General features: G+C 41.4%; 1 protein-coding gene across 1 annotated transcript; it reads left to right on the plus strand.

Annotated features, from left to right (window-relative positions):
- The first annotated feature begins 9,859 nt into the window (after nt 1-9,859).
- LOC139262287 (gap junction delta-2 protein) lies at nt 9,860-11,278 on the plus strand. The gene is made up of 2 exons (XM_070877441.1): nt 9,860-9,930; nt 10,441-11,278. The coding sequence occupies exons 1-2, from the start codon at nt 9,860-9,862 to the stop codon at nt 11,276-11,278; spliced, it is 909 nt and encodes a 302-aa protein (XP_070733542.1).
- The last annotated feature ends 457 nt before the right edge of the window (nt 11,279-11,735 follow it).

Raw genomic sequence — 11,735 nt, forward strand, 5'->3', positions numbered from 1 at the left:
TCTAATATTCATGCCGACGTTGCTGTGAAATGTTATATAGTACAGCTGCATGATTGTATGGAAAAGAGATGAAGTACAGTATAATACACTACGGAAAGGCTTGGGTTTTGACAAACTCTGAAAGCTGCTATCTAAACTGATGACTGAGACAAACAGTTTATCTATATTCTTATATTTGGTATAATCCAATTACACAGGAGGCTGAGTCAATATTTTAATACAGTCAGTGATTTCTGTGGCATAACACTACTGATGGAGGATTGGCCTATTTTTCATCCCTATAACCATTTCTAATCAGTCAAGAGGCAATAACAAAAGCTTTTTTCCTGTTGCGCAACTGCATTTGAACCAATCTCTTTCAAGAGCAGCACTCATTGTCCCAAATTCTAACAATGGGCAGGCAATATAATAACCAAATGGATCTAAATAATATTGGAATTATTTTTGGTTTCTGATGCAGAGAGATCAAACTGATTAAAAAATGGTAAAAGTGATACAATATTTTAAAGAGGATCCCATAATTAGAAAGAAAGAAATAACTTTCATTTATTTAACATCTTTCATGATTTTAGCATGTCCCAAAATGCTTCACATCCAATTAAATACTTTTGAAATGTAGTCTCATACACGCTAAGAACCATTAATGCCAAATATTGGTCCAGTACTTTATTTTCGTGATCACTTTGAAGATCGCTTAAAAACTAATCTGACATGAAAAGCAAAAATACAATATAATTTAAAGAATGTATTTTAGATGTTCTTCAGTGTTAAAAAAATTAGCAAGCACCAGTTTCTCTTTTTTTTCATGGGGATAGGGAGATAATCAGGTTTTATTGGTTTAAAGTCTGTGCCAGATATTGGTCTCAAGCCTGTACCTGTTGCTGAATTTATACTGCAGATGCCCATCTTAGAAGTTAGTATCCCCTTTAAACTGTCTGGTTGCAATTGCTATTCCGCTGCACAGGAGAAAACTCTGGCTATGTGTGATTGCACAAGTGCACAGAGTTCCTGTCCCAGCTTCTTAAATTTAAATACTCTTAGGAGGGCGGGGGAGGCCGGGATTAAGGTACCTCATTCTAAACTTTTAACTCAACTCCAGGTATGTCTATAAAGTGCCTGGAAGGTGTAAAAAATGCCCTGAGTACTTTTCAAATCATGTTTGACACATCATTGCATCTGGTGTCAAATCTAAATGGCCTGAGACTACCTGCTCCAGAGGATATCTCACAGCTCCTCTCTGAAATCAGATCCAGGTTAATTCTGGACTTATAGAGCAACATTCCCATTGTAGCCTAAGTAGTAGTAGAAATATATCATGTATAACGTGATGAACAGTGGGCAGGCCCGACTTAGATTCTAGGTGCACCTTGCAGTGGCTGATCTTAGAGAAGCGTGCTCTGTCCATATATGTTTAACAGTTGTTCAGAACTCCGCATACACTCAATTTTAATATTATGAGAGAGAGGAGGTGTTTATATCCCTTCTCGATAGCATTAAAAACATTTCTTACTAAGTTGAAAAAGTTCTCACGAGGTCCAAATGGACCCTCTGGGCACTTTAACAATGTCACTTTGTACCAGACTGTAATAATACTATATCTAATGTATAGCCTAGCCAGTGTGAGACTGTCTGCTAGAGGTGGCTCATATCTTGAGGGGAGTTTTTAATGCAGAGAGTTGTTCTGATCTGGAGTGCACTGTCAGAGAGGGTGGAGAAAGCAAATTCAATGATAACTTTCAAAATCGAATTGGACATATACTTGAAAAGAAAACATTTGCAGGACTCTGGGGAAAGAGCAGAGGAGTGGAACTAATTGGATAGCTTTTTCAAAGAGCCGGCACATCCATGATGAGCCAAATAGCCTCGTTCTGTGCTGTATAATTCTATGTATACTAGCTTCTTCAAGAATGTACATGTAGTAGTTTCAGAAAATGTGCTTTCTTGAATATCCAGTAAAAAAAAATTGTAAAAACGACTAGGCAGCTAAGTCCTCTCCAATAACACTTAACATTACACTGTATTTACACTGTTAATAAACACACAAGCGAGTGTTTTTGTAGATAATGTATTAGCTGTATATATGTAAAAGCAAAAAGTAGATACAATCAAAATTTGGTTATGAACCAATAAGAAATACAATTAATTACAATACATGTCACATCACCCCCCACCCCGCCCAATAGCTAGGACTGGGTTTCAAATGTCAACACCTATTGCAGCACTAATGAATTAATTCTCCACCAGATAGTCTTCACAAGTAAACCTTTGTTTAGATTATTGTTGACAAGGTATTGTTTTAACTTATTGGCATTAAATTAGATTATTTACTTAATATATTCTCTGTTTTACAACTGTGGTCCCTTAAGAAAGTTTAGGCAACATTTCGGGATTAATTTTGTTTGGGGATTTCTAAAGCTGGATATAATCTGATGGTTCTTGAGGATAATGCTCCACTTTATGTAGTTTCCACATACATGCCCAACATGGTAACGATTTTGTTTCAATTTTTTTCCAAATGTTGGTGGAGATGGAAAGTGTACATGGAAATTTTCAAAGTGCAGTATAATCAATTAACGTTTTTTAATGTTTCTATCTTAATGTGTCCCATGAACTGAGAGTAAAATTCATCTCAATGCTTTTGAAGCCGGAGTAGGGTAAATTTTAAACCTTTCAGCATTTTTGAATAAAATCAATGGGGCATAACACCAATATTGTACGAAACGTCTTACAAGGTTTATGAAGATGGAAGTACAATCCATTTCTCTCTCTATTTTTGTTTCCAGCATCAATACAAACATGCCCAATTAAACTAGACTTCATATTTCAACACCACTAATAGAATTGTAGGTAGATCGGTTATTTGCTGCATTTACCTTGACAAAACAAGGTAAGCATCGCAGATTTAAAGAAAACCAGTATTTTGAAGTTATCAAGATTTATTTTTTTAAACCTATGTTATATTCTTACGACACCACTAACAAACATTACTTACAAGATGGGTCGAATACATCATGTGACTTTTATTGTATTTACATCAGCAGTTGCATTACCACAGTAGTCCACTAGGTGTAGCAGTATTCCATTAGGTGGAACTCTATATTACATTTCACCCTCCTTAATGAAGAAGTAACCATAACAAAATAATCATTATCCATAAGTTGTATGGTTATACACAACAAAAGATATGGACTTATTTTGCCATATTTCAAATCAAACTTAACCACTGGTTTTCTATCTGAAGGAGGATACCTTCACTCTTGAACAGAACATTCCAAACTTGGTGTTGAGCTTAGACTCATTCTAGGGTGATCCTGGGGAAAGTTTTTCTCCAAGGGCAACCCTTGATCTACATTTTAACTCTCTAGAACTTCAGACTTCAGTTCGTTGGGGTAAAAAGAAGACTTCTCTTCTTCAAGGTGGACTCCATGATATAAGGAAAAGAAACCCGCCCGTATCCCCGCCTGTATAGCGACCATGGAATCACTCAGACGAAACCTTAGTTCAACCGGTTTTTATTCAAGCATGCAGGAGAAGGGTTCACAGATGAACCTTCTAAGAACAAAGGTTTTACATTTACAGTTATACAGTTTCTGAGGTGTGCAACCCTCCTACAAAACCACCGATTGGCCTACTGCTATCAGCGAAGTTACATCAGACTAGCTCTGAGTGGTTCCCCCCACCTATCCATCTCCCATCACATCTCACCCTTCTGGAATGTGTTATTCAGTGGTATCAACTTTGCCTCAGTTCCTCATGACATGTGAATTAACCTTGCTTCCCAGAGTTTGCTATCTATGTTCCCAAACATCCCTTCAGATGTTGCTACAATAGACTGTTGACTCCCTCCTGTCCTTGGTGGATGTGTTATTCAGTACTGAGTGTAAGTTTCGCTCAGTCTGTATTAAGGTTAACACAACAGATGGTTCATTAACCATCAAGCTTTACTGTGTAGCAAGCTTTGCTGCTTCCCCTGCTTAAAACTCATTGTAAGCGAATGTTATAATCGTGCTTTACATACATAAGCGAGTTTTACATACAATCGGTCAATTTACGATATATTACAATCCCTACCATAAGGTAGAGGAACTTCCGATTCCTCAGAACCTCCTAATACTGATAAGCCCTACAATCTGGACCATGTGTCAGATCAATTCACTACCTTCAGTATCCACTTTAGTGAGCATCTATCTGTCTGTCGACTCCCACGAACTGGCATCAACAACTCTCTGCGGAAGAGAATTGCACAGGTTAACAACTCTCTGAGTGAAGAGGTTTCTCCTCATCTCAGTCCTAAATGGCTTACCCCTTATCCTTAGACTTTGACCCCTGGTTCTGGACTCCCCCAACATCGGGAACATTCTTTCTACATCTAAACTGTCCAGTCTCGTCAGAATTTTATATGTTTCTATGAGATCCCCTCTCATTCTTCTAAACTCCAGTGAATACAGACCCAGTCGATCCAGTCTCTCCCCATATGTCAGTCCTGCCATCCCAGGAATCAGTCTGGTGAACCTTCGCTGCACTCGTTCAATAGCAAGAATGTCCTTCCTCAGATTAGGAGACCAAAACTGAACACAATATTCCATGTGAGGCCTCACCAAGGTCCTGTACAGCTGCAGCAAGACTTCCCTGCTCCTATACTCAAATCCCTTAGCTATGAAGGCCAACATGCCATTTGCCTTCTTCAGCGCCTGCTGCACCTGCATGCCAACCTTCAATGACTGATGTACCATGACACCCAGGTCTCTTTGCACCTCCCCTTTTCCTAATCTGCCGCCATTCAGATAATATTCTGTCTTCCGGTTTTTGCCACCAAAATGGATAACCTCACATTTATCCACATTATACTGTATCTGCCATGCATTTGCCCACTCACCTAACCTGTCCAAGTCACCCTGCAGCCTCTTAGCATCCTCCTCACAGCTCACACCGCCACTCAGCTTAGTGTCATCTGCTAACGTGGAGATATTACACTCAATTCCTTCATATAAATCATTGATGTATATTGTAAAGAGGTGGGGTCCCATTACTGAGCCCTGCGGCACCCCACTAGTCATTGCCTGCCATTCTGAAAAGAACCCGTTTATCCCGACTCTCTGCTTCCTGTCTGCCAACCAGTTCTCTATCCACGTCAATACATTACCCCCAATAGTATGTGCTTTAATTTTGCACACTAATCTCTTGTGTGGGACCTTGTCAAAAGCCTTTTGAAAGTCCAAATACACCACATCTACTGGTTCTCCCTTGTCCACTCTACTAATTAAAAAATTCTAGAAGATTTGTCAAGCATGATTTCCCTTTCATAAATCCATGCTGACTTGGACCGATCCTGTCACTGCTTTCCATTTGCGCTGCTATTTCATCTTTAATAATTGATTCCAACATTTTCCCCACTACTGATATCAGGCTAACTGGTCTATAATTCCCCATTTTCTCTCTCCCTCCTTTTTAAAAAAGTGGCGTTACATTAGCTACCCTCCAGTCCATAGGAACTGATCCAGAGTCGTTAGACAGTTGGAAATTGATCACCAATGCATCCACTATTTCTAGGACCACTTCCTTAAGTACGCTGGGATGCAAACTATCGGGCCCTGGGGATTTATCGGCCTTCAATCCCATCAATTTCCCTAACACAATTTCCTGACTAATAAGGATTCCCTTCAGTTTCTCCTTCTCTCTAGACCCCCGGTCCCCTAGTATTTCCGGAAGGTTATTTGTGTCCTCCTTCGTGAAGACAGAACCAAAGTATTTGTTCAATTGTTCTGTCATTTCTTTGTTCCCTACTAAGAGAGGTAAGCTCTGAGACTGATCCTTGTATTTCACTGGTATGCTGATATGTCCTACCACAGGGATTTGATCTCCTGAGTAGCCTCGCAGCTCTATCTTCGATTTCTCCAATGGAAAATCACTCAACTTGTCGAGATACAGTGATTCCAGCACTATGCTCACAGATGCACCAGTGTCGATTTCCATAGGTACCTTGGTTCCTGCAACTTCTACTTGGATGACGATACTTCGCGAATTATTATTGGGTACCCTTGTGCTCATGATGAAATGTATTTCCAGAACCACCTCCGTCCTGCTGCTTCTCTTCAATGCTATGTAGTCTCTGGTGATTTCTACTTATAGCATTGTACATCGGTTTATTCTGCAGTCAGTATGCCTTTGCTAGATGCCCAGTTTCCTTGCAGAAGAAACACTCTGCCTTCACAAATGGACAACTTTTTGCAATGTGTTGTCCCAGGCACCGATAGCACGATTTCAATTTACTGTTACCATGGCCAGTTGCTGAGGCCTTGGGGCCCAACTGCCTTTTAGTTTAACCTGCAGGCAATTCACCTCGATTGTTTGATGACTGGAAATGGCGCGAAATTCTTGGGAGTATTTGTCGGCCATTTCCATTGACATAGCTGTCTGACAAGTTAAATCAAAAGTCAAGTTAGGGGTTGGAAACAACTTTCTTCTGATTGCTTCATTTTTCATCCCACAAACAAAGTGGTCATGCAATGCTCGGTCCTGAAAGTTTCCTAAATAACAGTGAATGGATAGCTTTTTTAATGCGACAATGTACTCACTGATACCCTCATCATTCAACTGATTTCATGTTCCAAAACGATAAATTTCAGCAATTTCCAGGGTCTCATGATTGTAGTGCCATTCTAATTTGGTTAGACTCTCCGTCAGTGGCATGTCCTTTGACTTGACAGGAACAAGCACATTTTTCAGGATTTCATACACCTCGGGGCCTGCTTCAGTCAGGAAAATAGCCCGTTTTCTTTCTAACACCACCTGGTTTTCATCATCGGGGACTTTGACGACACTATTTGCAGTGAAAAACATTTCTAGCCACTCCACATATGCTCCAAAAGTCTATCGGTCATGATGGAACTCACCCAAGCGCCTTATTATTCCCATAGGCTTGGACATTTGGACTCCAAGTTCAGCCAAGTGGGCTTGAAATTTATCTTGGAATTTTAACTGTGCTACAACACAAAGAACCTCTCAAAGTCTCTCTGTTGTTTGGCTGGAATCATCCACCAACAAAAATTTCAGCTAGGGAATCCTATTATCCTATCCTCACTCGCCAATGTGATATATTCTTATGACTTCTTCTTCTTAGGCAGTCCCTCGGAGACGAGGATGATGTGCTTCCATAATAAAAATGAGTTCTCAGGTGACTGAAGAGTCCAATGCGGGAACTACAGTCTCTGTCACAAGTGGGGCAGATGGTGGTTGGAGGAACGGAAGGTTGGGGTGCTTGGGTTGCCATGTGCTCCTTCCACTAATGATGCTTGGGTTGAGCTTGCTCTCGGCAAAGAAACTCAAGGTGTTCAGCCGGATGCTTTTCCTCCATTTTGGGCGGTCTTGGGCCAGGGCTTCCCAGGTGTCAGTGGGGATGTTGCACTTTTTCAAGGAGGCTTTGAGGGTGTCCTTGAAGCATTTTCTCTGCCCACCTGGGGCTCGCTTGCCGTGTTGGAGCTCTGAATAGAGCGCTTGTTTTGGGAGCCTCGTGTCAGGCATGTGGACAATGTGGCTGGTCCAACGGAGCTGATTGCATGTGGTCAATGCTTCGATGCTGGAGATGTTAGCCTGATCGAGAACACTGACGTAGGTGCGCCTATCCTGCCAATGGTTTTGCAGGATCTTGTGCAGGCAACATTGGTGGCACTTCTCCAGTGTTTTGTGGTGCCTGCTGTACATAGTCCATGTCGCTGAGCCATATAGGAGGGCAGGTACCACTACTGCTCTGTAGACCATGAGTTTGGTGCCGGGTTTCAGGTCTTGTTCTTCAAATACTCTCTTCCTCAGGCGACCGAAGGCTGCACTGACACACTGGAGGCGGTGTTGGACCTCGTCGTCGATGACTACCCTTGTTGACAGTAGGCTCCCGAGGTATAGAAAATGATCCACGTTGTCCAAACATTACTTACAAGATGGCTCTAATACATCATGTGACTTTTATTATATTTACATCAGCACTTACATTACCACAGTAGGCCACTCAGGGGAAGCTATATATTACAACATCCTCCCAAATGTTTGGGCTTAGAGTAATTCAATGCCAAACTTTGGCTGTCTTTCATGATTCGAGATTAGTTTCCCAGTTCGGATGTCGATTCATTGTTTCATAGAGTGACTGATGCAAATGAATACGAGTGGGTGTGCAGCGACGTCCGGCAGAAGAGCCTCAATCAGGAATTACATTGAACTAAATTAAGCAAACAACCTCAGTCTACAATAGCTGCACAAGTCCATTCAGTCATCTGTTCTTCAAATTTAACAATATAAATGGAACCAAGTAAAAAGTAAAAAATTGCAGATGCTGGATATCTGAAATATAAACAGAAAATGCTGGATACACTCAGCATGTTAGGCAGCATCTGTGAAGGGAACTGACAAGTTAAGGTTTAAAGTGTAATCCTTCATTGAGGAAGACTTCACACCTAAAACATGAACTTGTTTGTTCTCTCCACAGATGCTGACCTTTAAAAAATCAAATGATTAAAAAATCATTTCTTGCCCATCCGTAGTTGCCCTTGAAAAGGTGGTGATGGGCCTTCTTGTACCACTGCAGTCCATCTGGTGAAGGTGCTCCCACAATGCTGCTTGGTAGGGAGTTCCAGGACTTTGACTCTTCGACTATGAAGGAACGCAGTGTCTGAGTCAGTATAGAGTGTGGCTTGGAGGGAAACTTGGAGGGGAACTGAACTGCTGAGTATTTCCAGCATTTTCTATAAATGAAACGAATCTAATAACATTTTATCGTTTATTCGTCTTAACGTAATAATTGATAGAAGAAGGATGTTAAGGGCTATAGTCGCCTTCTGATGAAATCTGGAAAAATGGCAATATTTAATCAGTATGGATGTGATTGCTATTTGTGGCTATGTAACGTAATGGGATACAGGATTGAAATGTAAAATCTTATCCAAGGTGAAGTAAACACTACGGTGTTATTACAACTTTACCTCGGCTCCCTAGTTAATTATCTGGAGACTACAAGGGCACAGAACAATAGGAACAAAAGGCAAAATGCTGGAAATCTGAAACAAAATCAGAAAACACTGGGGACACTCAGCAGATCAGGTAGCATATCATGTCCCGGGAACACAAGTGGCTGCTCCCTTCCAAAAACTTTCCTCAGAAATGAGCAAGTCTCAAACTTGAATGTTGACTTGAACAACTTCAGATCACAAAAGAAACTCCAAGAACAGCACCGCCTCTTTCTTCTCAGATACTTTGCAGCCCACTGGTCTTAATATTGACTGTTAAAGGGGTCACTACTCGAAACGGCTACTTGTGTTCAATGGACAAATGCTGCCTGACACGCGGAGTGTCTGCAAGGTTTTCGGTTTTGGATTTGGCTTTGGCGATTTATATTTATAACATCTAGCTCTGTGCCAGGTATTTCGGTGCTATAAGCTTACAATGCAAATTTTGCTGCAAATTAATCCGCCCTGGGATATTTCAAAATAATGAAAACGAGAAAATCCTTCTTCATTTAGCTGATGCCTACAAAAAAAAACTGCTTGTGAGTGACGCAGGAGGAAAGTATTTAAAGGAAGATTAGAGCCCGCAAGACTCTAAATACAATTTCCCCCCCATTCAGACCGCATCAACCTCCTGTCCAAAGCCAGCGAGATTACATTAATCGGCACGACAGGCTAAAGACGAGAAGGCGCTGAGTGGCCAGGTACTGTTGCGTGTTCACGCTTCGCCCTGCCGTGTTCAGACCAGTGCTAAACAGACTGTTTGGGCAGGTTTTGTGCACTTTTATTGACAATTAAAGGAGGGAGCAATCCAACAGACCGGCCGGTTGCCTTGCTTTGGTTCTGTTCTTCTCGCCGGATGCACAGAGATGGGAGAATGGACGATACTAGAAAGGCTGTTGGAGGCAGCCGTCCAGCAGCATTCGACCATGATCGGAAGGTAAGAGGATTGTCAGGATCTGCAAAATCAGCAAATGAACATTTAACGCGTCGAAGTCACTTCGGGTGCAGCATTCATTCTGAAGACGTTAATCCATTATGTATCCATAATGATGGTTAGCTTTGCTAGTAGAATCCTTGCAATCCACATAGCCGAACATCTCAAGTCCAGGAAATACCAAAGGTACCTTGTAGCAGATAGGGTAGAAGTAAACATATGTTCAGAAGCAAATAGCTCGCCTGTAAGAAACCTGTGTAAAAATAACAGTTCGCGAATTCTTGCTGGCAATGAATGGATCTGTGCTTTGCTTTGTAAAAATAAGCTTCTCCTCCAAAGTTCTATATGTTGATGCTTTTTAGATTTGGGAGGGACGATGAATATAAAACGTGGGTGGATGTGTAGAGCAAATGTTCCCGACTTTCTCGCAGAAATATCTAGTGAATGCCCCTACTTTATAAATACCAATGTATCAATTGAATGAGTTAGATCGATGTACTTTTCTCCTTATAGGATCTTGCTGACAGTGGTGGTGATCTTCCGAATTCTGGTCGTGGCTATAGTCGGAGAGACGGTGTATGATGACGAGCAGACCATGTTTGTCTGTAACACTCTGCAGCCAGGCTGTAACCAGGCTTGTTATGATAAAGCTTTCCCAATCTCACATATACGGTACTGGGTATTCCAGATCATCATGGTGTGCACTCCCAGCCTCTGCTTTATAACCTACTCGGTCCACCAGTCCTCCAAACAGCGGGAGAGACAGTACTCCACCGTCTTCATCAGCTTGGACAAAGACAAGAAGCGAGAAGACAATAAGATTAAAAATACAATAGTGAACGGGGTTCTTCAGAACTCAGAAAATTCTACCAAAGAGACAGAGTCAGACTTTTTAGAAGTTAAAGAAATGCAAAACTCGGCTGCGAGGAACAGTAAAATGTCGAAGATACGGCGGCAGGAAGGAATCTCCCGTTTCTATATCATCCAAGTCGTTTTCAGGAATGCTTTAGAGATTGGTTTCCTGATGGGGCAGTATTTCCTCTACGGATTCAACGTCCCGTCGATGTACGAGTGTGACCGCTACCCGTGTATTAACAAGGTCGAGTGTTATGTGTCTAGGCCAACGGAAAAGACGGTGTTTCTCGTCTTCATGTTCGCGGTGAGTGGACTTTGTGTGGTCCTCAACCTGGCAGAACTGAATCACCTGGGTTGGAGAAAGATTAAAACGGCGGTGAGGGGGGTGCAGGAACGGCGGAAATCCATATATGAAATCAGAAACAAGGACTCGCCGCACAGGATAGGGGTGCCTAACTTCGGAAGAACTCAATCCAGCGACTCTGCTTATGTGTGAAGTTGCCATTTCCTCGCGCTTTCATGCGATGGTAACGTTATCTGAAAATAAACAAAGTCTACCAAGGATAACTCTTTGGCTACAGTCTTATTTACTTTGCCCATTTTAGAAGCTGCCAAATGGAATCTAAGCGTATCTTTGTCCTGAATATCAAATTGGACACAGTACATTCCCGCCTTGTCAAACGATAACAACTAGTAACTGTGCTATTTGATCTCACCTTCAATTTACTGTGCATTTAAAAACTTTCACGTGTAAATAGTTATTTCGAAACTGTAAACTTCTAATTAGCATAAGGAAGAAAAACCCTGCACAATATAGATGACGGAGGATTAGAATGAAATGACTTATTTCTGTGAAGAGACTAAATAACCACTAGGCATCGTGCGCTCACGTTATTTGCACTATCACTATACTTTGAGTAAAACTATTGATACTTTATATCATTGGCGCGGTA

Source organism: Pristiophorus japonicus, chromosome 4 (assembly GCF_044704955.1).
Source record: "Pristiophorus japonicus isolate sPriJap1 chromosome 4, sPriJap1.hap1, whole genome shotgun sequence".
Classification (NCBI taxonomy): domain Eukaryota; kingdom Metazoa; phylum Chordata; class Chondrichthyes; family Pristiophoridae; genus Pristiophorus; species Pristiophorus japonicus.